The sequence below is a fragment of the Cucurbita maxima genome, unplaced genomic scaffold (assembly GCF_002738345.1).
Source record: "Cucurbita maxima cultivar Rimu unplaced genomic scaffold, Cmax_1.0 Cma_Scf00037, whole genome shotgun sequence".
Lineage (NCBI taxonomy): Eukaryota > Viridiplantae > Streptophyta > Magnoliopsida > Cucurbitales > Cucurbitaceae > Cucurbita > Cucurbita maxima.
In genome coordinates this window covers 1,055,347-1,079,173 of record NW_019272053.1, presented here as the reverse complement: position 1 = coordinate 1,079,173, position 23,827 = coordinate 1,055,347, and the positions used below count along the sequence as shown (strand labels likewise).

The 23,827-nt window shown below is 35.7% G+C and overlaps 3 protein-coding genes across 5 annotated transcripts in view; 2 read left to right on the top strand and 1 right to left on the bottom strand.

Moving 5' to 3' along the window:
* Positions 1–3,597, top strand: part of LOC111468517 (magnesium transporter MRS2-11, chloroplastic-like) — a 13,178-nt gene extending 9,581 nt beyond the window's left edge. Inside the window, exons 10-14 of one of the 2 annotated variants that reach the window (XM_023113758.1) lie at positions 1,519–1,599; positions 2,005–2,087; positions 2,608–2,651; positions 2,767–2,879; positions 3,277–3,597. In XM_023113758.1, coding sequence (XP_022969526.1) covers positions 1,519–1,599; positions 2,005–2,087; positions 2,608–2,651; positions 2,767–2,862 — 304 coding nt within the window. In that variant the 3' untranslated portion in view covers positions 2,863–2,879; positions 3,277–3,597. Of the gene's footprint in view, positions 1–1,518; positions 1,600–2,004; positions 2,088–2,607; positions 2,652–2,766; positions 2,880–3,267 lie in introns of both variants that reach the window. The other variant, XM_023113759.1, reaches the window with a different exon arrangement.
* A 4,509-nt stretch (positions 3,598–8,106) lies between these two features.
* LOC111468520 lies at positions 8,107–9,645 on the bottom strand. The gene is made up of 3 exons (XM_023113764.1): positions 9,250–9,645; positions 8,940–9,161; positions 8,107–8,533 (listed from the first exon to the last, which is right to left on the bottom strand). Exons 1-3 carry the CDS (start codon positions 9,421–9,423, stop codon positions 8,309–8,311), a joined length of 621 nt encoding a protein of 206 aa, XP_022969532.1. The 5' UTR covers positions 9,424–9,645; the 3' UTR covers positions 8,107–8,308.
* A 1,704-nt stretch (positions 9,646–11,349) lies between these two features.
* LOC111468518 (histone H2B, gonadal-like) lies at positions 11,350–13,048 on the top strand. Of its 2 annotated transcripts, none has more exons than XM_023113761.1 (3): positions 11,350–11,665; positions 12,496–12,723; positions 12,802–13,048. In XM_023113761.1, the coding sequence occupies exons 1-3, from the start codon at positions 11,371–11,373 to the stop codon at positions 12,876–12,878; spliced, it is 600 nt and encodes a 199-aa protein (XP_022969529.1). In that variant the 5' UTR covers positions 11,350–11,370; the 3' UTR covers positions 12,879–13,048. The 2 variants fall into 2 exon arrangements, with proteins under 2 accessions (XP_022969529.1, XP_022969528.1); XM_023113760.1 differs by having other exon boundaries at positions 12,794–12,992.
* The last annotated feature ends 10,779 nt before the right edge of the window (positions 13,049–23,827 follow it).

Sequence of the window (23,827 nt, the reverse complement as noted above, 5' to 3'; positions counted from 1 at the left end):
AAAAAAAAAAAAAAAAAAAAAAAAAAAAAAAAAAAAAAAAAAAAAAAAAAAAAAAAAAAAAAAAAAAAAAAAAAAAAAAATCAAAGAAGAAGAAACCCAGTCCCAAATGGTCATACGGCTGATTTAAAATCTAAGGATTTTGGTTTTTTTTTTATGGGGAAAGTATACAGGGGTGCATATGTTTGGCTAACTACTCCATTATTATCAATGGCAAACCTAGAGGTAAGTTTCAGGCTTCTAGAGGACTTCGACAGGGCGATCCATTATCCCTCTATGTTTTATCCCTGTGATTGATTGCAAGAGCAGAATGCTTTTGATGGCAGAACAAAAAGGACTGATACAAGGCTTCCATATTGGATCGTACCCACAATTGGTATCTCACCCATCTCCAATTTTCAGATGATACAATTCTCTTATCCTCTCCAAAGTAATCATATCTATACAATTCTCTTATCCTCTACAAAGTAATCATATGTTGTTAATCTCTTCCGAATTGTTCATGAGTTTGAAGGATACATCAGATCTGAATAATAATTGCTTAAAGTTAGAGTTTTTGGGAATTGGAATAGATTTACAGCGAGCTGCACATCATGCTTCATACTTAGGTTTTAAGCTTGATTGTTGGCCGACTACTTACTATTTGGGGTTACCGCTCAATGGAAATTCCCGGAACCTCGCCTTTTGGGCCCCTATTATTGAAAAAGTGGAGAAACAGCTACTTTCTTACCAATTAACTATTTCTCCTTGTGTTTTGCTCTGAATAAGGTTACCAAATCCATAGAGAAACTATACAGACACTTTCGATGGGGGGCGGCGGTACTGAGAAGAAGTGCAGCCACCTTATCAAATGGTCTTCCGTACAAATCTTTATTGAAGATGGAGGTCTGGTGGTTTTTGATATTCATAAGAAAAGTTTCAATCTTTTAGCAAAATGGATTTGATGATTTTATCATGAAAAAGAAGCCATTTGGAGGAAAATATAGCATCCAAGTTTGGCACCAACAATTGCAACCAAAAACTGGGGAGCTACTCATTGCACACATCCAAGGGTTCTTGGGCTTGGTAAAAAGACTTTACTTTGGAAAGACACTTGGCTGGAACCAAAGAACTTACAAACACGCTATCCTTTATTTTATTTGTCCCAGAGAAAGGAGGCAGCCATTATTGACTTAGGCTTGGAATCTGTTTTTGAGGAGAAATTCTAGAACCGGAAATTAATAAATGGGCTACTCTTTCTCATCTTTCAGCTTCTTGCAACAGGGAGATAGAGGAGTACAGACACTTTAAAGATGGATTGTTCTCCACCAGATAGGGAGATAAAATGAGTTTGAACTTTAAAGATAGATGAGTTCGAGACCGATTTTATTTTACTGCAACTTGAAACACCTTCAAACTAATTGTTGTATTTGGTACTACTTGCCTATTACTTGAGTAGGCCAACCAATGTATGATTTTATTTACGAATTTGTGGAATGAATCGTGCAAGCTGATGCAATTTTTTCCCTTTTGCATATGCAGATGTGAATCTTGTCATGGTCAAGCTGAAAGGCTTCTGGATTCTGCTAAAGAAATGGAAGATTCAATTGCCGTCAATTTGAGGTCTAAACTACCTTACATTTACCTGTTTAATTGGTTCTGGTTCTCTGCTTGTGTTTCTTGTTATATTTTAAAATTCATATCGAAAGAAACTGAGGTCGAAAAAGGGAGTCATCATAGGTTTGACTGTGTAGACATTCTCAGTAGCGTGACAGTAACATATAGATCACTTAGCTTAATTATCATAATTTCCATGAATTATTTTATTTTCTGAAAAAAAAAAAAGTGATATCCGTGAGTGAAGACATATTTTTCGTGGTTAATCATATCCCCATTTCCTGTATCGGGAGAAGCTTTGAAGAATAAGTCTTGTTTTTTCCTCTCTCTTATTCTTCAAATAATGAATCAAAGTTTCTTAAGCATGTTTTAATAGCCACGTAACTATTTATGTTTCCTATTTTGAATTAGCTCGCGGCGACTTGAGGTTAGCAGGGTGGAATTGCTTCTTCAAGTTGGGACATTTTGTGTGGCTGTTGGTGCTTTAGTTGCAGGTATACTCTTTTAAGGGAAAAAAAAACACTATCTTGCATATTCAATTTGGAAATCGTTTATGAACTGAAGGTAATCGCCTTCAAGAGAAAAACAGGTGAGGAATATTGAGTTGAAGAGATCTAAATCATCGTTCTCATTTTCTGGAAGCGAAAATCAGGTTGAAGATTGTTGGCAGTCCCACATTAACTAATTTAGAGAACGATCATGGGTTTATAAGTAAGGAATATATCTCCATTGCCATGAGGCCTTTTGGGGAAGCCTGAAGCAAATCCATGAGATTTTATGCTCAAATTGGCAATATCATACTATTGAGGAGAGTCGTTATTCCTAACAAATCAATTCTAACCTTGTTAACATAACCCGAAAGAAGAATCACAATTGTAATAGGCAGGCAAAAAAGAATAATATACAGAAAGAGGAAAAAGGTAATTTACAGAACTAGTTGCATGTAATAACTTTGAAAAAAGAATTTCCCTTCCAATTGTACTTTAGCCATTGTTTTTCACATCCATTTTGCAGGAATATTTGGCATGAACTTACGATCTTACCTTGAAGAACACGTGGTACATTCTTTAAAAGCCAGTTTCTAAACAATATTCAAGTTCATGCAACATGACCAATTGTCTTAATTCTATTACGTATTTTAACATTGATGCCCCCTTGTCACGATGCGTGCAGTTTGCCTTCTGGTTAACAACAGCTGGGATTATTGTGGGTTCGGTTGTGGCATTCTTTCTCGTGTATTCATATTTCAGAGATAGGAGAATCCTATAAGCTGAATAATAATTCAGGTAGAAACAATCTCCTCATTTGAAACTGTACCTCATGAATTTCTATAACAATTTCATTAAGTTTCTCCAACTTCTAACTTTTTATGTTAATTTAATTTTTATCTCTTAGCTCTGAAATGTTCTACGAAATTTGCATAAAAAACCATTTTAATTATGTTACTAGTTTTGCAATAGATTGCCTGATAGAAATCCCTCTTTTGTTCATTCGTTTACTGATTGTCTTAGGTGGGTTAGTATTTGAAATCATATCTAGCAGTTTCATTGTTAGAAACAAGGAAATATGTAGCAATAAATGGAAAAGTTTAGAGATCATGCTTTATATTAGGTTACTTATTTACGTATTTTGAATGCTCAGCAAAAAAACTGTATTCGATCTGAATCTCATCGGTTTGCACAGGTCATTCAACCACCCAATGTTGGATGTGCTAAATATCCCATTGATGCTGCAGCAGCGGAGGTTGCATTATGTGGGATCACATGAATAACGTATTTTCGCATAAAATCCATGAATCTCCCGGTACGATATTGTTCACTTGGAGCACAAGCTCTTATGGTTTTGCTTTTGATTTTTCCAAAAGCTCTCGTACCAACGGATATAGTATTTCTTGTTTTTATGAACAAATCATCATTTCTCGGGAAACCCGAACAATGGATGATAATATTTAATAAAATTATGAAATTATAAATTTAGAAAACATGCTATTTACTTTTTCCAAAATGCACTCCATAATCTATATATAGTACATTCATAAGTAAATTTGATATACTATGAAGGTAGATTTAAAATTTAAATGATTATGTATGATTTATGGGATTTGGGCTCATGTATAATCATGACTTTGTATGATTATGCACATATTATATGAACCATAAACTATAAGTATTTATAAAGTATGATGGAAATATCATTTATGAATGCATATCTAGTGGGAAGAAAATCATGAAATGTATGAAAATATTTATGTGCATTATTGAACTGACCATTCAAATTGTGATATTTCGTGTTGTATGTTCATGTAATCATAGGTTGTTTCTCTAACTATGTATTGGACGAACACATACACTCACAATAAATCTTCATCGGTTTCAACGGTGTGTAAGCATATGCTAGCATACAAATTCGTTGACGAATTTGCCTAATGAGTCAATGTACATGTGTGTAGATTATGTGTAGAGAAGTATTATGCATTTAATCATACCCAAAAATGAAAGTAGAACTTAAAGCCAGTCATTCAAGTCACACCAATTTTGATGTATGAATATGTGATTTTCGATAATTAGCTAAGGGTTCTTGACCGAACAATTGAAATAGAGTTTATAATCCAACTCAACCCTCTATTTTTGAGTTGGGTTGGATTGAAATTGTCGGATTATTTTTTAAAATTATTTAAGAAAATTCATAATTTTAAAAAAAAATCTTATTCTTCTACAACACATTATATATTAACGATTAAAATCTCATAAAATTCAAATATCGAACATTTTCAAGTCCAACATATCACTAACTTACAAATTGTATTTTTTTTTTGTCTGATTGATCGGACAAAAAAAAAAATAACTCAAACTGAGCTGGATTAAAATCTAACTAATTAAAATCTAATAAAACCCAATTTTTAACTCTCTTGTTTTTAATACTTCTTTTATTTTAAAAATAAAATTGATATATTTGAAATTATTTTTCTCTCCTGTTCTTCACCACCACCAACTGCCACCATCCGTCACCAACTGTAATGCTTTTACTTATTTTTGTTTTCGTTTTGTGATGTTACAATGATTTAGAATTCTATTTCTTTGGTGGTTTTTCTGTTTTCTTTCACGTTTTTCTTGATTGAGGAGGTCTTTATGGTCATGTCGACGCCATCGTCTTCCATTCGTTAATTTTCGTGTCGTTATTATTCTTGTTGTTGTAGCAAAGTGGTTGTTCAGTTGTTGTAGGATGGTTAGATTTCTCTGTTTCTTATGAGTTAAGAGGAGGATGAAAGTGATGGATGGTTGAGTGTTTTTTTCCCCACATAATTCTATTTTGGTTAAGTACCCAAAAACATCTTCAACGAGCAACCGAAGATGATATAAGAGCCGAGAATGATCTTGGGTTTATAAGTTTTTTATGCAAGCCGAAGAAACTTGTTTTACAAGCTATTGACGTTGTGCGAAATAACATATTAAAATGAAATCTTACAAAAATGAGGAAAAATCAAAGTTAAATCTTGAAATACTTACCTCTCGTTCTTCGTTAAGCCATTCTTATAAGGGAACTTTAGCCAAATTTAGAGTCTGAATTTGTAGGAACCTAGAAGACTGTTTCTCTTTCTTTCTCGAACCCTAATTTTTTTTTTTTCTTTTATTCTTCCTTAATCTCAAGTTTAGTCACTTACAAACCTCTCTACCTCATTACGATATTCGGCCTATAAGACTCCGAATACAATTTTAGAACTTAAAACTTAAAAGAAAAATCAGATATTTAATTCTCGGCATTAGAAATGATACCTTGGGGCGGATGTAAAGCTAAGCAAATAGCTTCGGCTCCAAGAACAGAAGACTGTGTTGGTTGTAAGAGATGTGAATCTGCCTGTCCGACGGATTTCTTGAGTGTTCGCGTTTATTTATGGCATGAAATAACTTGAAGCATGGGTCTAGCTTATTGATACGTTCTCGAAAAGCCCCCTTGAATCCATTTGATTTCTTTTTTACCGACAAAAACTCGTGCTCGAAAATAAATATACATATATATATATATTTTTATTTCATTTTCGAACATGGGTTTAGCTTGGGTGCACAAATCGATGTGTTCATTCAAAACGTAAGTTCCTCCATTAAAATAATTGAGTCCTCCCATATAAATTGAACTAATTCAACAACCATAGCAACGTAGAATTTGAACCCACGCTCTTTCAGACCAGAACTTTAATCTAGCGCCTTAGAACAACTCAACCATCTCAACTTTGTGTCTTATGGTAAATTTAATAAAATAATATTATATTTAGAGGGAAAATTTCTCCATTCATTCTGACGTGAATTAAAACTTTAGAATTGCTCCTAGAAAAATGAAATTCTAAAAGTCCAAAATTTTGAAATTCTTACCGACTAGAGTTTCAATCGGAAATTGGGGTTTCAAATCCTGCTTCCTTCACAAAATTATAAGCTCCAATGATACACAATTAATTAATTAAACTCTTTAAGTATCCAATTTTCATTCATAAACTATAGGTCACTCCACTATAGATATGATATGATACGACTACGATGTGTTTATCTCATAGTTGTTGGATTTCATACCTAAACAATGAACATCGAATTCGAACCATCATTTGAAATATGTTGACATTCACTGAATCAAAACAAGTCGAAGCACATACAGTTCGTACGATTACGACCCTACACTTTAAAATTACAACCAAAACAATAGGGTGGAAAGAGAGATATGATACAAATAAAGTAAGTCTCTCGAGTCTTTTCTTTAGCTTAACTATTATGTGCGGGACATAAAACCATCAAATTGTTAGAATGATAACAACAAGTAGTTAATCATCGAGGTAGACCCGAACGGGCTATAACGTGGGTCTTTAATAAACCTACATTTAGGGTTTGAGGGGTCCTTTTCATGTTTGTTAAAGTTTAATGCTCCACTATTCACTTACAGGTTGGCCATATGATATGATATATAATGTTCATATTTTCTCTCCTTTATTTCTTCAAATCATTTCTAAAAATAAAAATAAAAATAAAAATAAAAATTAAATTATTAAATGCATTTTTTTGGGGATTAAAATAAATTAGTAATGAAAAAAAAAAGAAAATAATATAGCTGTAATTTAAATCGTATTATTATTTTGTAAAGTCAAAAGTATTTTTAAAATATAATATGATAATATATATATATATATATATATATATATATATATATATATATTTACCATGCATTAAGTTGATGAATAGTACCGTCCAATCACGATGAGTACGGCTTGAGTTCTTTTAAATGAAGAGGAGTATTATTTAATGTCATGCATAGTGACACGAATTTTTATTTATTTATTTATTTAACTAATAATATTAATTTTAATAATATGTTAATTTGTAAGTTTAGTTTCCTATAATTTTAAAAATTAAAATTCCTTTCTATAGTTTGATAAAAAAAATTATAAATACCATTTACTATAGGGACTTTTTTTTTTAGATATTATTAAATTATAGTGAATATATTTGAATGTTCAAAAAATGATATCCAACCAACTTAATCAACTAACTGAATCTAGGTTTGGGTTCGTTGAGTTATAAATTTATTCTCGAATTGATCGGCTAACTTAGCTTCCTTCGTCCCTCGTGACCAATAAGGGGCAGCACAAGAATATTCACCTGTTGTCCATCGACTACGTCTTTCGGCTTGATCTTAGGCTTTGACTTACCCTCTGTGGACGAACCTTGCGAAGGAACCTTTAGGTTTTCGAGGCAAGCCGAAATTCTCGCTTCCGTTTCGTCCACCACTACTCACGCGGGTGCTTCCTTCTAAGGTGGAACGCTTCCCTACAAATGCATTTTGATGGATTTGGTTTAATAAATAAAAATTTTATGATTTGAGTTGGTTTATAAGTTCTTAGAATGGATAAATATTTTATGATATTTAATTTTATATTTATATTTTTGATTATTTATTGTTCAACCCTCCTTAAAAATAATTAATTTTTAACTATTTGGGAGGTTTTTTTTTTTAAAAAAAAAAATTAAAATTGGGTTACAAATCTTAATTAAATACTTGAAAATAAATAAATAGGTATTTTACATTTATTAAAAAGAAAAAATTTAAATAAATGACACAAACAGTCCAAACCAACCCAACACAAAAAATTTACGGTTGAGTTAGGTTGGGTTCATTATATAACTCGGATTGTTAGGGTTGAAAATAAAATTACAACCTGAACAATTAGATCGAGTCTAAAAAACTGTATCAACTCGATCCGACCCAACCCACGAACACCTAACAAATTAGAATAGGTGATAATGTCTAATTTTATGAGTATTGATTCATCTAACTGTATGTTGAAAATTTTGCTAATAAGTTCGAATGCTTCTATACCTTGTTTGATCGATTTTGTGGTCAAATTTAAATATTTTAGAACAGTGATCGACATTTTAATATATTATAATTAACAAGGAATATTATTGAATCTTGAAATAAATGGACAAATCACATACTTTCTTATTATAAAAAAAATAAAAATAAAAAAATAACAATCAAAATATTTTTATATGCAAATTAAAAGGTTACAACAAGAAAACCCAATGTGGGGTATGTTAAATGATTGGGTGTGGTGAGATCTATAAATAATTACATGGGGAACATCATGTGAAACGAATTATTTCAATTAAAAGTTTTATAAATTAAAAAAAAAAATTGCTATAATTAATTAAATGAAATTAAGTTAATTAATTAATTAAAAAGGTGCTCTTTGAGGGATGCCTTTCCTCCTCCTTGAATTTGAATGTGAAGGATGCGTGTGATTTTGGTAAATTTCACCTTCTTGGTTTCTCCTTACACGCAATTCTTCTTCCTCCTCTTCCTCTTCTTCTCCCAATCTTCTTCCTATTCTTTCCCTTCTTCTCGACACCTCCTCGTGTTTCTGCTCGTTCGGGTAAAAGTTTGAATCCTCGTTCTTGACCTAAATCACTTACGAAAACGGCACTTGATTTGAAAGTATAAAACCCAAAAGAGAGATTCAAAGTGAACTACGCTCGAGTAGGTTTGCAACTTATGGAAAAGAGTACTTTCGTCGAAAGCTTATAAAGAAGAAGAGATGGTCGGTTAATACCTGTAGTTACATTATTATTTTCCATAATAGCACGGACCCACTCAAGGTTAGGTAAGTTATAATGCTATATTAGGTCATATTATAAAGTAGGTAAATTATCAATTTCATCATTAGATAGGTCGGTTTCATAAACTAAAGCATAAAGAAAAAATTTAACATTTTGACATTACCATATCGTCATTTTATCAGTAAAATTTAAAATAATACATAAAATATCAACTCGAGCATAGTTCAATTTGAAGCTAAAGAAATTTACCTTGCAACCAAGAGAACAGAAACGAAAGGGATCCAAGAGACATCTACTACAAATCTCACACACATGGGAGCCTCCTTTACTAGCAGAGCTCTTCGGTTGAGGCCTCTCATTCAAAAACAAAACTCTTGCGCTGTTTATCACATATGTTTGGATTTCACTTATATCCAAAACTTTCTCGATCTCCGCCACTCTTACCACGTCATGGTACGATGATCTCCGAATCTACACGAATTACAAATTCAAGAGGATAAAATTGATACCCACATTGTGAAATAGAGGATCATGTTCGATTATGATAAGGAAAACCGACCTGAATAACACGGTGATCGTGGTGTAGGTCAGATCGGCAATAGAAGCAGAACGCGCAATGATGACAATCGAGGCAAAACATATTGCATTCACTTCTCGGAGCGTCTTTATGCAAAGGACACGCGTAGAAAAACGGCGTGGATAGTAAAGATTCGAGCCATGTTGGGATTACCATGGTTTCTTTTGTTTTCTGTTTGGTTCCCGAGAAAATCCCAAACAATCCCAAGAAAATTGGGTTTTATAAGCATTGCTTCATTGCCATAAAGAATGGAAAGGGATGAGTGAACTGGTTTTGGATTGAACGGTCAGGATTGGGAGATGGTAGGTCAAGTGGAATACTGGCCTTTGGATTGCATTAGGAAAGGGGCGTGTTTGGATCTTACGCTATAACTTGGTTTTTTTTATTTTTATTGGTGGCCTTTGGTGAGTACGCAAAGTCGGCAAATAAATAAATAAATAAATAATTAATTAATAAAGAAAATAAAAGTCTGCGTTTTGGACGGAGAAATTAAAATAAAAATGGAATTAATTCATTAAAGGAATAAAATAAAGGAAAATAAAAGTGTTGTTTTTATCCTTTACTTGACGAGGGTTCGATACTTGGTAGCAACTTTTTTTTACTTTCAGTTATATTTTCATTTCAAGGTTTGTTAAGGAAAGATACAAGTACAAGTATTCTATAGAGAATAAAACAATGCCTTTCTACAAGGTTTTTTTTTTTTGGCTTTTATGATGAAATTACAATAATACCCCCACGATGTTTATTTATTGTTTCAGTATTGATCTTTGTTACGAGAATGGTTGCCACTTTTTGTAGAAGGTCGACAACAATAGTAAAATTTGTTTGAAAGGGGAAGAACGCGTCCTACCAGATGTGAAAACTTGTAGACATTAGTGGCACTTGCCTCATTAACTCTGATGCTTAAATTAGCTCGAGACTTAGAAAAATATTTGAGTTCATGCGGTTGAGTGGAACTTACATCTCTCCAATATAATTAGGGTTTCTTTAGTTCCTTGTGTTGGATCGGTATGGCAACTCTAGAGGGATGAATAGGGTTTTAACAATAAAAATATTTAAGCATTCTATACTTTTCGCATGCAATAAATGGGTTTCAACACAGTAGTTTGATACTGTTGAGTCAAACTCGACCTACTCAAATTCCAAGTGGCTTTGGGAATTTGAATAAAGAATTTTATACTCTTTCCACGGATCAGAGACTAACCCCACGGATCAGAGTCCAACCCACTCAATCGCCTCTTGAGAATTTAAATAAAGAAATTTGTCAACTCTCTCCACGAATCAGAGACTAACCCACTCTTTTTATGAGTTCAATAGCAAACTCAATCTTTTCCACGGTGCAGGATCAAATTGATAATAAAAGTATTTGAATTTTGTAGGAACACACTACAATTTTGTGAAAGAGTAGGTTTACCATCTGAGCACTCACAACTAATATAATATAATAATAATAAAAATCACACATAGATTCAAATTTATATTAGCTATAAATAACCATTTTTTACTCTTTCAAAATTCTTGTCTCCGCTCTAATTTGACTTACTGCGAAGTCGTTGAAATTTAATTTTTGTAATGTTCCAAGTCCACGCTTGTAGATAGTGTCCGGTTTGTGCTTTCACTTTCAGGCTCTCTCTCAAGACTTTAAAACGCACCCAATAGAAAAAATTTCCATACCCTTATAAAGACGGTTTTGTTCTCTCCCACGAGATATCACAATTTTAGTCTTCTTGGGCAAGGTTTGGGCAAGGTTATTGTTTGAGTTATACTTTTTAGACTATTCCATTTGTCATCTTTTTTTTAGGTACTAATATACTTATATAGACCATAACACCAAACCCCAAACCCAAACGAGAGTTAAATAACCCAAATTTTAATTTTAATATTTGACAAATTATAATCAAAAAGATAATTCACACAACGACCGCTTGGAAACCAAAAAGCACTTACCATCCACGTGGACACAAGTTAACAAACAAGACCGACACGTGTCATCCATGTGTCCTCTCGACCAGCCTCTAATTTTCACCATATAAGTTATAACGACCATTTAAACTAAATCCCCTTTGGAATCAGAGGTATTGGGAACGACGTGTCGTCAAAGCTATGCCGCCGAGGCGATCCCGTAGAATTGTCGGTTCTGTCGTCCGGACAACCACCAAGGTAGTGGAAGAAACTGTGCATGTGGCTGTGGTGGAGGGAGAGAGCCAGGATCTTACTCAAGAGCCAGCAACGGCGGAAACCGGCGGCGATGAAGTGTTTCGGAGGACTATTCAGGTGGAAGACCCCCGAACTTCGACGGTGTGGGGAGATGTCAAGCTGACAAGGCCTGTAGATTCCACCTCAGAGGTCACGGAGGACAAGGATGTGACGGGGAAGATGGAATCAAAACCCAGGAATGGTAGTAATTTAACATTATAATAATGCTAATAATTTGTTTACATGAAGTCTTAACCTTTTGTTTTGCGGGTCCAACAACGACTATAGTATGCTCTACTTGAGCATGAACTCTCCTGTCTTTGCTTGGCCTTCTTTCGAAATGTCTCGTATAAATAGAATTGTATTTCTTACTTATAAACCAATGACTAATCATGACCATTAGTCAATGTGAGATTTTTTTTTAACAATTCTTCCCTCGAACAAAGTAGACTATAGAGCCTCCCGATGTCTATGGAGTCCTTGAACAACCTCTCTTAATCGAGGCTTGACTCCTTTTCTGAAGCCCTTGACACTTGAATCAATTTTTACTACACATTCGAGAGCCTCCCTCGACTCTTACAGGAGCCCTTCAGCCTTCCCTAATCGAGGCTCGACTCCTTCTCTGGAGTATTCGAACAAAGTACACCATTTGTTCTACACCGAGTCATCTTTTACTATACCTTCAAAGCCTCCCAGAGGCCTATGGATCTCTCCATCAGCCTCCCCTAATCGGTTCGACTTCAAAGTACACTATTTATGGGCATTTGAGTCACTTTTGACTAAGGCTCATAATTTCGGATTCTGATGAGAATTGTATTGACATGAGTAAGTTAAGGGCATGACTCTGATACCATTTTAGGAATCACGAATCTCTACAACCTTATGATATGGACACAAGGTATGCTCCATTTTGAGCATAAACTCTCCTCCTTTCAGTTTTCTTAAAAGATTTCATACTAATGGAGAGGTATTCCTTACTCATAAATCGATGATCTTAGTCAATGTGGGACTCCCTCCAACAATTCTCGACAGGTGTCAGAGGAAGTAGAAAGAAAAACGAGAAGAAAAAGGAGAGGGAAGTAAAGAAGAGGAGAAGCCGCGAGGGAAGAGAAGGGTACAAGAGGTACGTGTTCAAGGTGCTGAAGCAGGTGCATCCGGAGGTGGGGATATCAGGGCAAGCCATGGTGATTTTGAACAATTTGATGAACGACATGTTCGAGAGGCTAGCTGAGGAGGCCACAAAGCTCTCCAAGTACACAGGCAAGCCCTAATAATATTCAAAATAACTCCTTAATAACGACCAATTCTAACAATGTTTGGATTGTGATAGGCGGGCAGACGCTGTCATCAAGGGAAATACAGGGGGCGGTGAAGTTGGTGTTCCCGGGAGAGCTAGGGAAGCACGCCGTTGCTGAGGGAACTAAGGCGGTGTCAACTTATGTCTCTTATGATCATAGGAGAACCCAACCATAGTTATGACAGTCTTGTTTTGTCGCTCATAATCATTTTGTATTGTAATTATTTAGTGTTCTACACTCATCTCTCGTTATGTGTCTCTTTTTTTAACTTTCCTTATTCTAAAAAAGGATTAAAGAAGTGAAAATGAAGAATAATTTAACTTCATATTGGGTATTTTATGATATTTATTGTTTAATTTTATAATTAGAATGGTGCTTTCTTGAGCTAAGAATCGATTATTACAAAAAAAAAAAAAAAAAAAAAAAAAAAAAAAAAAAAAAAAAAAAAAAAAAAAAAAAAAAAAAAAAAAAAAAAAAAAAAAAAAAAAAAAAAAAAAAAAAAAAAAAAAACGAATTTTAACTTCGTAAGTATTGGAACTAAGGTTATTTGACATTTTGAAGAAACCATGGTAATGACTTTTTAAAGAAACCATGCAAGTGGGACTGTTGAGATCATTGTGTTATGAGTGAATGTTACAAATATCTAGATAGTCATAGTTATAGAGGTTGGTTGGGCTTTCTTCTACTAGCTCACCAATATTACACGTTTATAACCAATATTCGATATTTCTCCTGCATTTTTTCGATTTCTGAAAGATGCATATGGAAGGTTATTTGTACCAGAAAGATCTTCACGAACCCTTTTCGAGTATGACCACGGAGTAATGTAAGCTCAGTATCGATAAGCCTTAGGGTTGATCCAGTTGATGCTATCTAGAAACATGGCGTTCAACAACTCAAGGAGAAGATGACGTTAGACCTATTGAAGGCATTGTCGAATATATACGAAAAATTATCGGCTATAAATAAGATGTATTTGATGTGAAGATTGTTCAATCTACAAATGTGTGAAGGTGGATCTTTTGTAAATCATATAAATGAATTCAATATGATTATAAGTCGACTAAGTTCGTTGGAAATTAATTTCGAGAATGAAATTAAACCATTAATTTTGATGTCATCTTTACCCGAATCTTAGGATATTGTTGTTGTTGTGAGCAGTAGTTCTCAGGAATCTGAGAAACTGAAGTTCGCTGAGATGCAGTTCTCAGCGAAAATATTCGCAAACGAGAAATTGGAGATTCATATGGTGGTGCTCTCCGTGTTGACTAAAAGGGAAAAAGTAAATTGAATGACCAAGGTAAATCAAAATCAAAGAATTGTGAAATTTTTTTAAATGAACCAAACGTAACTTGTTGGAGTTGTGGAAAACAAGGTCACTTTTGGACAAATTGTACAAGACCAAAGAGAAAGCAGAATAAAAAATCGGAGGATAATAATGATTCTATAAATTTAGTAGAACACATTTAAGATGCTCTAATCCTCAACATTAGTAGTCTGATTGAATCTTGGATTTTGAATTCAGCTACACCTTTACGTTCGTCTCCAAATAAGAAGCTATTTCGAAATTTTAGATCTAGAAATTTTGAGAATGCATATCTTGCCGACAAAAAAACCTTGGAGATTGAAGGAAATAGGAACGTCTACATAAAAACTCCTGCAGGAAATCAGTTGATATTAAAGAATGTCAGAACCCAATGCTAAGAAAAACCTGTTCTTTATTTGGATAACACAGGTTATGTAGCAGAGTTTAGGATAGTTTGTGGAAGATTGTGAAGGGTGTCATGGTGGTAGCACGTAACACAAAATCTTGAACCTTATACACCACTATAGGGTTTATAAACATGGCTATTATTGTTGAGAGTGCTTCAAATTCAAATCTATGACATAATCGATTTGGACATATGTGCGTCAAAGGAAGGAGAATGTTAGCTACGAAAGAAGTTTTAGAAGGCCTGAAATCTATTGATATGGGTCTTTGTGAGAGCTACAATATGGGTAAAAAGAAATGAGTTAGTTTCACAAAGTTTATTAGAGAAACGAAGAAAATATGGTTGAAAATGGTCCATAAAGACATTTTGGGACCATCTCTAGTTCATCACTTAGTGGATCAAAGTTCTATGTCACCTTCATCGATGATTTCAGCAGAAAGGTATGAGTTTATTTCCTAAAAGACAAGTCATATGTGTTTGCCACCTCCAAGAAATGGAAAGTTGAAGTTGAAAATCAAATCGGCTTAAAGATAAATGCTTGAGGTTTGACAATGGACGAGAGTACGACAAGTCAGAATTTAAAACATTTTGTGAAACTGAGGAAATTAGACTAATGAGAATAGTTTTCATAAGGCAAGACAAAATAATGTTGCAGAAAGAATGAGCAGAAATGAGCGGGCAAGGAGGATGAGAATTCATTTTGGACTACCAAAAACATTATGGGCTGATGCTATGGATACAACATCCTATTTGATTAATAAAGGTCCGTCAATATCCCTGGAGTTCAAATTGACAAAAGAAGTCTTAACAGGAATGGAACTCAATTATTCTCACTTATGAACTTTTAGTTGCACAAACTTAATGCTAAGGCGGTGAAATGCTACCCCATAGACTATGCCTTGACATAAGTAGTCACCCTAGACTTTTCTTAAGAAATACTGGTAGGAATCACTTGGATTTTTGTATGAACCTTAAATCAAGTATGAATTGAGAATATATGACAAAAAAACACTAAGAACCGAGAGTTGACCCTGAACCGATCAAATTGCTTGAGATTTAAGTAAGGTTAAAATAACCCACTAAATGAACTTCGTTGCCTATAAAATTTTAATGTTGATCATATTATAGCTTTTTGAGATTATGTATGAAATTTGGTGGTCATTGGAAAATGTTAAGTAGGTAAACCAAGCGATGATGTAAAATGACCATAATGCCCCTAAGGTAATTTACCTTCGGTTCATATCCTAGATGACCTCCAAATACTACGAAACTCTGTAGTGGATCCTATTTTATGAGATTTGATGATGTTGTGAAGTTTGAAAGCCATTGAAACACGTTAAGTAGCAAAACCAAGAATTATGGGTAAAATGACCAAAATGCCCCTAAGACTACTTATGACATTTAAACATGCTCCAAATGATTTACTACTTCTTGCGAGGCCTTTCGTCAGGAAGTTGATTAGAGAAAGTTTGGAACCTAAACCAAGTTAGAACCAAAGAAACACAAGGAAACACCTCAAGACTCAAGACTCTTCTAGAACCCTCCAAAGAATTGATCATTACTCTATGACTTTCTAGAATAACTCATGATTGTTACTATGATGAGTTCATGAATGCATGTTACTAACTTATGTCTCAAGGAATTAAGGACCTTAGAAACTTATAAAATTGAGAACCAAGAATAATACCACACAAGCTCTACAACTACCAAAGTAAGAAGAATGCTAGGTACCATTCAAGGATAAGGAATCAAGATCCTCAGACCCAGAAACTCAATTGCGACCCATGACCTCCCCATATTTTCTTTGCAGGATGTCATATTTGACCTCATGTTTCCCTCACCTAGAATCAAGAACCTACTAAGACCTCCCATGGTATAACATTCTCATGACTTAGACTACACTGCTTGGAACACATGAAGCCTTGAGCATATGCATTCGAACTATGTCGCTTGAAACGTACGAAGCCTTGAGCATAAGTATTTAGGCTATATCACAAGACAAGCCCTAGATGCAGGATTAGACTACATCGCTTGAAACGTAAGAAGCCTTGGATGTAGGTTTTAGACTATGCCACTTGAAACGCATAAAACATTGGGTATAGATTTTCAGACCGTATTGAAGGCAAGCACTAAGGTGCGGGTTTAGACTACGTCGCTTGAAACACATGAAACCTTAGACGAAGGTTAAGACTGTGAAACTTGGAACACATGAAGCCTTGGACATAGGTTGTAAGCTTTATGACTGATACTGTAAATCCTAGGGGGAGTTTCTTGGAGAACGAACCAAGAACCGAACAAAAACCTAGAAAATGCCAAGAACAAGACAAAGATCAAGGACTAGAACATGGATCAAGATCCAAGTTCTAAGGACAAGAACCAAGAATGGAGAACCATAGTACTAAGGCCCCTTAGATCAAAACAAAGGTTCTGAATCCAAGGACAAGGACCAAGGTCTTTAGGATAGAACATGATAAGAACCCACCAGTCAAGAATAGAACTAAAGGGCCAAAGTACTTACCACAAGAGCAAGAACAAGAAAAGAAAGAGTGTAGTACCCTAACATATTAATGACACTATTAAGAGCCTACAAATAGGTTACTTAATGAGTTTTTGTTCTTATTCCTTATTTTTTATTTTTTTTCAGGTATGAAGGAGCTGATCGAGGTCGGGAGCGGACTCTGGAGTCGGTGCCATAGACAAGTCTCACTCGTCGTCCTCAACCCTTTTGTTTAAAAATGTTTTGTGTTTGTTCCTTATTTTATGTTTTAATTAATTGTGTATTTTAACTATTTATATATAAACATTATTTTGTTATAATATAAATATGATCGTAAATTATGTTTCAAATTTTCTTTGTTTTATTTTACGAAAAATTTACTCGTGAGTTCACCCGATCCTTACCCATCTAAAGTTGAAGGAACCTTTAAATTTTTATCACTTCTCAACCAAGAAGGTCGGCTTGGCTTTTGGAAGAGGCCAAGACGAGCACATCCAAGATGAATAAGACATGGCGATCCAAGGAGTTAGTTTCCCTAATCGCACTTTTCACGTATGAAAATCCTATTCATAGTTTTCTCTGTCCAAGATGTATCTTGAATCATTTACCATCTTGATCATTTGCAATTTTGATACTCAAATTCCTTGGTAGAACACTTTCAATCCCCCCGAAAAGGGTGTCAATGGTTTATGCACAAATCTAGGCAAAGTGAATGCATTTGACTTGCACTAATTTTGTAATTTGAGGGGAAAAGGTAGTTAACAAAGAAATTACACATAGATGTGGTACGTGCTATGTGTCACGATCATGCTTGTCTAAGGCCTATGGCTGCTTGTCGGATATCCTAGTTATTCTTGTCCAAGACGTGGTGTCCATGGCCGCATGCTCATTCCAAACCTTGTTTATTAGCTTTCATGTATTAGTTAGGTCTTTACTATTCTTGTCATGTCAATATAGGGGTGTATTATTATTCACCAAAATCATGTCTACACTCGCCAAGGCTAAAATGTCCCAAAATTTATTATAAAGGGGATGTGACTAGTCGTTACTTCTTCCTACTCAGGTTACATGCTATCAAAATTGTAGTTGTTGCTTATTTGCTTTTAGCCTATAACATTGTTTCTTACAAACTGTTCTCAACAAATTTTCTAGACACATTTTCTAAAACACTCTCTCAAATGTGATTGAGGCTCGATCATACGTCCAAATTTTCTCCGTTTTACAATTTTCATATGATTGACTTGTTCGTCGGGTAAGAATAAGTTTTGCACAATCATTGTTCTATTGTCACAAGAGTGAGACTATGACAAGTGATATTAGAGCAGACTCATCTCCTTAGATCATAATAATGAAGCATGCCCACTGCAAAACAACTGGGCAAGTCCCAAGTTGACTGGTTGTTAGAGATCGAATGTTAGTTGATCTACTTGTGTGAAGATCCTAATGGAATTGGGCTTTTGGAGTCTTCCATGAATGAGATTATCGCTAAAGTCAACATGATCGATGAAATGGTAGGCCACCTTGAGGCAATGCCAGTCAGCAAATTAATGGTGAGGGTGAAGGCACTAGAAGACAAGGCCACAGCTGTGGGTGGCTTTGAGGGCGAGGATAGTTTGTTGGGCTCTATTGCCCGAATGGAAAAACATATCAAATGCCTAGAAAATTCCCAACAAACGATCGTTCAAATGGTTTCAGAAATATCTGAAAACTTTGGAGCAACCCTTGGAGTGGTTAGGGTTGAAGTTGTGGATCTAAGCACCAAGCTAACCTCACCATGAGAGCAGTGGGGAATCAAACTCTAGGTAGGGGTGTGGTCTAATTTAACAAGGTGAAGGTCTTGGAGCCTAAGCCCTTTTGTGGGGGTTCAAGACGCTAAGACTTTGAATTTTATCTTTGACCTCAAATAGTACTTTTGAGCCACAAATACAATGACAAAAGAGGTGAAGGTCACGTTGGTCATAATGCATCTAGTTAGCGATGTAAAGTTGTGGTGGAGGTCCAAGTACATGGACATTCAAGATGGCCGATGTACCATCGACACTTGAAATAGTTTAAAACAAGAATTTCGCTCACAAATCTTCTTAGAGAATGTTGAGATAATAACTAGACGAAAGTTAAGGGAGCTAAGGTATACTGGGAATGTCCGAGGTTACGTTAAGCAGTTTTCTGGGCTTATGTTAGATATTCGTGAAATGTCCGAGAAAGACAAGACCTTCATTTTTGTTGAGGGGCTAAAGTCGTGGACGAAGACCAAGCTTTACGAATAAAGGGTCCAAGACCTTTCCACTGCCTATGCTACAACTGAAGACTATTTGACCTTAGCAACGATCAATCTCAAGACGAAAGGCAAAACCAAGCTTCCTAAATGGAAATAATAGAAATTACTAACCCAACTCCCCCAAAGAAGGGGGAGATAACATACTTGAAGGCAAAGGAGGGGAAAGTGAGTCTTTCCAATAGAAAGGTAGAACTCAATGGCAGAGACCTCATAGCCAAAATAGTTACCGTAAAAGCTCTTTGTCTTGTTTCATATGCAAGGAGGCCTATCGAGAATCTAAATGCCCACAGAAGACGAAAGAAACTAAAACACAGTTAGTTAAAAATGTTGAACACCCCCACATGGGGACACTAAAGTACTTGTCTACTCTCCAGAAAAGAGGGAAAGAGATAGAAGAGCCAGTGGAATGCGATCTTATGTATGTTGATGCCTGGGTTAACCACATAGTGGCCAGGAACAACATTGTCAACTCTAGATCCACCCACAACTTTATGAAAGAGACCAAAATAAAACGTTTGAACATTCTTTTGCATCGAGATACAGAAAGACGAAAGTCATCAATTTGGTAGCTTTACCGGTCTTAAGAGTTGCAAAGAGAACTTTGATCAAGTTGGAGACTTGGACCGAACAAACCAAATTTGTGATAGTCAAGATGAATGAATTTGATATCATGTTAGGGATGGACTTCTTGCTAGAACACAAAGTCATTCACATGCCCCTAGCAAAATGGTTAGTATTAACAGGGTCCAATCCGATAATCATTCAAAAAAACACCCGTCAACCAAAAGGGGTGAAATTGATGTCGACATATAGTTAGAAAGGGATCTTAGCCATGATGAACCTACGTTTGTTGCCATTGTCATAGTTGAAGAGGGGAGCTTGAGTGAGCTAGCTCTAACAGAAACCTCTCGTTCGCTATAGAAATACTGCGATGCAAGACTAGAAAGTCAGACAAAGTATTTATCTCCACCTAGGAAACGTGTGTCATACGGCTAAATCTAAACTACCTGATTTCAACAAACAGCTAAATGACTTGTTGAAAGTCGGGTCCATTAGACCTGCAAAGACTCTTGTCAGTGGTCCAACTGCTTGGGAGAGACACCAAGTCAACATCTCCATCTCCATTGAGGGGATAGAGACAAACCTTCAAAACAACTCATGTTTAATCAGGAAGACCATCCATATAGATGAAGAGAAGGGATGGTCTGAAGCATCAACCATGACAGTCCCAAAATGGAGAAAGAGTTTTGATCAAGTTGAGGTCAGATCAACTCCGATTTCAAGATAACAAGAACCAACGACTGGTGCAAAAATATTGTCAACCAGTTAAAGTTATTCAAAAGGTCGGGAAGGCATCATATAGGACTCAATTACTCCCATGGATGCAAACTATCCCTGTTGTCCACGTTAGTAACTTGAAGCGTTACTATCTCAATCAGAAAGACACTAGGCACAAGGAGGTGGTACAATCTCATGCCACGAAGAAGAGTTTCACTACAAAGAAAGTAGGTGAGATTCTGACAGAGAAGACGCAAAGAGCCGACGAACCAAGAACTATTTTTCATCAGTTCCTGGAATATGGAAGAGACTCCTCAAGGCAGGGATCAGCTGGAAGCGCGTTGAGAGACCTGAAGCCAACTTCATCCTACATCGCTAAGTTTGTGAAGAGCCTATTGACAGGACGTCAACCAATTGAGTGGGGGAGAATGTCAAGGTCATGCTTGTCCAAGACGTGTTTTCTGAGGTAGCGTGTTGAATGTCCCGGTCATGCTTGTCCAGAATGTGTTGTCCATGGTTGCATGCCCGTTCCAAATCTTTTCACTTGCTTTCATGTATAGTTAGGTCTTTATTATTCCTGTCATGCCAATACCGGAGTGTATGGCTGTTCACCAAAACTATGTCTACACCCGTTAGGGTCAAAATGCCCCAAAATGACTATAGAAGGATGTGACTAGTCGTCAATTCTTCCTACCCAGGTTATATGCTATCAAAGTTGTGATTGTTGCTTAGTTGCTTTTAGCCTATGACATTGTTTTCTTACAAATTATTTTCAATCTATTTTCTCGCTCACATTTTCTAAAAAAACTCTCTCAAACATGATCGAGGATCGGCCATGCGTTCGAATTGTCCACGACTTACGTTTTTCATTTGGCTGACTTGTTTGTCAGGTTAGAATAAAAGTCACACAATCGTTGTCCTTTTCCCACAAGAGTGTGATTGTGACACCATGCACACTCATGAAAAATGAAGCAAAGTTTACTTAGAGAATGATGTTTTTGTTACCTATTTATATGAGAATTAACGAGTTTTTTTTCTTTCTTTTGAATAGGACTATAAAATGAAATGGGCTTCCCAAGGCTTTATTGGGTCATGGGCGTGTGAGATGCACGCTCACATGTGCTCAGCTCGACTCAAGCTTTATTCATGTCCAATCTTACCCCGGGTCCTATATGTTCCCAATCAGACTCTTAGTAGTCTTCTATCTCTACTTGTTTGATCCTATTGTCCAAATTTACCAATTCTACCTCCAAACATTAATAATCGATTAGGTTTATTAACTATATGGGAAATTCAAATCATATCATAGGAACTTTCGTAGTTTGTGGGGGATACAAGTCGTACCTCTTCTTGAATGAACAGAATCACATACGAGTCTGTGTCCTACCTGAAAAATAAAAGTTTTATTGTGGTTCTTGGGAAGCTCCAAGTAGATGAGGAGGCATAAAGAATTATTGTGGGCAGTATGAAGCAAGTGAAGATGCGAATGAAAAACCAATAATAAGGCGTGCAGGCCAGGTGAATAATTTTGCATGCTTTGGCACTGGAAATGGGAAACGGTATCCAATGCAGCAGCTAAAGCCAAGCGCCTAAGCTACAGACAATTGGTAGAGAAAACAGACAGAAGCTTGAAATGACACTGTCTTCAATAAAACCACCAACAGCGCCAAGCATGTTGGGGCCATCACGCAATTTTATGCAAAATGGGCCACCTTCATACTATATCACGTCAATTTCTTAATCTTGCCCCTATTTCAACTCATTTTTTGGTTCGTTTGAGCTATGAGTGTTAGTTGGATCGGGTCGTTCTATTTTTGTAGATTTGATATAATTATTCGATTTGATAAACTTTTTTTTTTTTACTCAAATAATGTTTAGTAGTAAATTGTGATATCTCACATTGGTTGGGAGGAGAACGAAACACTCGTATAAGGGTGTGAAAACTTTTTCCTAAATGCGCGTTTTAAAGCCTTGAAGGGAAGGGAAAGCCCAAAGAGGACAATATCTGTTAGCGGTGGGCCTGGACAGTTACAAATGGTATCAGAGCCAGATACCGAGCTATGTGCCAGTGAGGAAGTTGTTCCCCGAAGGGGGTAGACATGAGGCGGTATGCCAGTAAGGATGCTGGGCACCGAAGGGGGGTGGATTACCGTCAGTAAGGACGTTGGGCACCGAAGGGGGGTGGATTACAGTATGCCAGTAAGGTTGTTGGGCACCGAAGGGGGGTGGATTACGGTATGCCAGTAAGGATGTTGGGCACCGAAGGGGGGTGGATTACGGTATGCCAGTAAGGACGTTGGGCACCGAAGGGGGGTGGATTACGGTATGCCAGTAAGGATGCTGGGCACCGAAGGGGGGTGGATTATGGTATGCCAGTAAGGACGTTGGGCACTGAAGGGGGTGGATTACGATATGCCAGTAAGGATGCTGGGCACCGAATGAGGGTGAATTACGGTATGCTAGTAAGGATGCTGGACACCGAAGGGGGGTGGATTTACGTAAGGATGCTGGGCACCGAAGGAGGGTGGATTACGGTATGTCAGTAAGGACGTTGGGTACCGAAGGGGGTGGATTGTGATATCCCACACATTGGTTAGGGAGGAGTACGAAACACCTTTATGGGGTAGACACGAGGCGATATGCCAGTAAGGATGCTAGGCACGGAAGGAGGGTGAATTGTGATATCCCACACATTGGTTGGGTAGAATGAAACACCCTTTATAATAAAGGGTTTCTTTTAAAACTCGGAGGAAAAATACAAAAAGGACAATCTGTTAGTGGTGAATTTCGTGTTTGTATTTTTTTTTTTCAAATATTTAATTATAAAATTAGATTATATACATATATATATTATATACATACATAAAATTAGATTATATACATAAAATTAGATTATATATATAGCCGTATGCTTTGAAATTAACAATAAATTCAGATGGGTTCATTTCAATCCAATTTAGTTTAAGTAGAATTCATAAACTAACTCAATATATAAAGTTTTTATATATTTAAATTCAACCTAACTAAAATAAGTTTATAATCCAACCCAAATCGAGTTAGGTTGGGTTGATCAAATTTTGTTAAGTTATCAGTTTTTTGAACATCACTAATTTGAGTTGATCGGTAAAATCTCCCTATTTCGGGAAGAAGCTAAACATTGAGCTTTTATAAGTTCAAAAATCAAGTTGGATCATTAAGATAAGATATAAATACTGGAATATATTTTATATAGCCGTAATAAAATATTTTATTTTATTTTAAAGTTTTTTTTTTTTGTTTTTATTTTTGTTTTTGTAGTTTG

Bases quoted from the DNA above. Each gene is read 5' to 3' on its own strand.
- LOC111468518 (XM_023113760.1), top strand. From the start codon at position 11,371: ATGCCGCCGAGGCGATCCCGTAGAATTGTCGGTTCTGTCGTCCGGACA. The intron at 11,666-12,495 runs GTAGTAATTTAA...AATTCTCGACAG, and splicing joins GGAATCAAAACCCAGGAATG to GTGTCAGAGGAAGTAGAAAG. The intron at 12,724-12,793 runs GCAAGCCCTAAT...GGATTGTGATAG, and splicing joins AAAGCTCTCCAAGTACACAG to GCGGGCAGACGCTGTCATCA.
- LOC111468520 (XM_023113764.1), bottom strand. From the start codon at position 9,423: ATGGTAATCCCAACATGGCTCGAATCTTTACTATCCACGCCGTTTTTC. The intron at 9,162-9,249 runs GTCGGTTTTCCT...TAATTCGTGTAG, and splicing joins ACGATCACCGTGTTATTCAG to ATTCGGAGATCATCGTACCA. The intron at 8,534-8,939 runs GTAAATTTCTTT...TAAGTGATTTAG, and splicing joins TCTGTTCTCTTGGTTGCAAG to GTCAAGAACGAGGATTCAAA.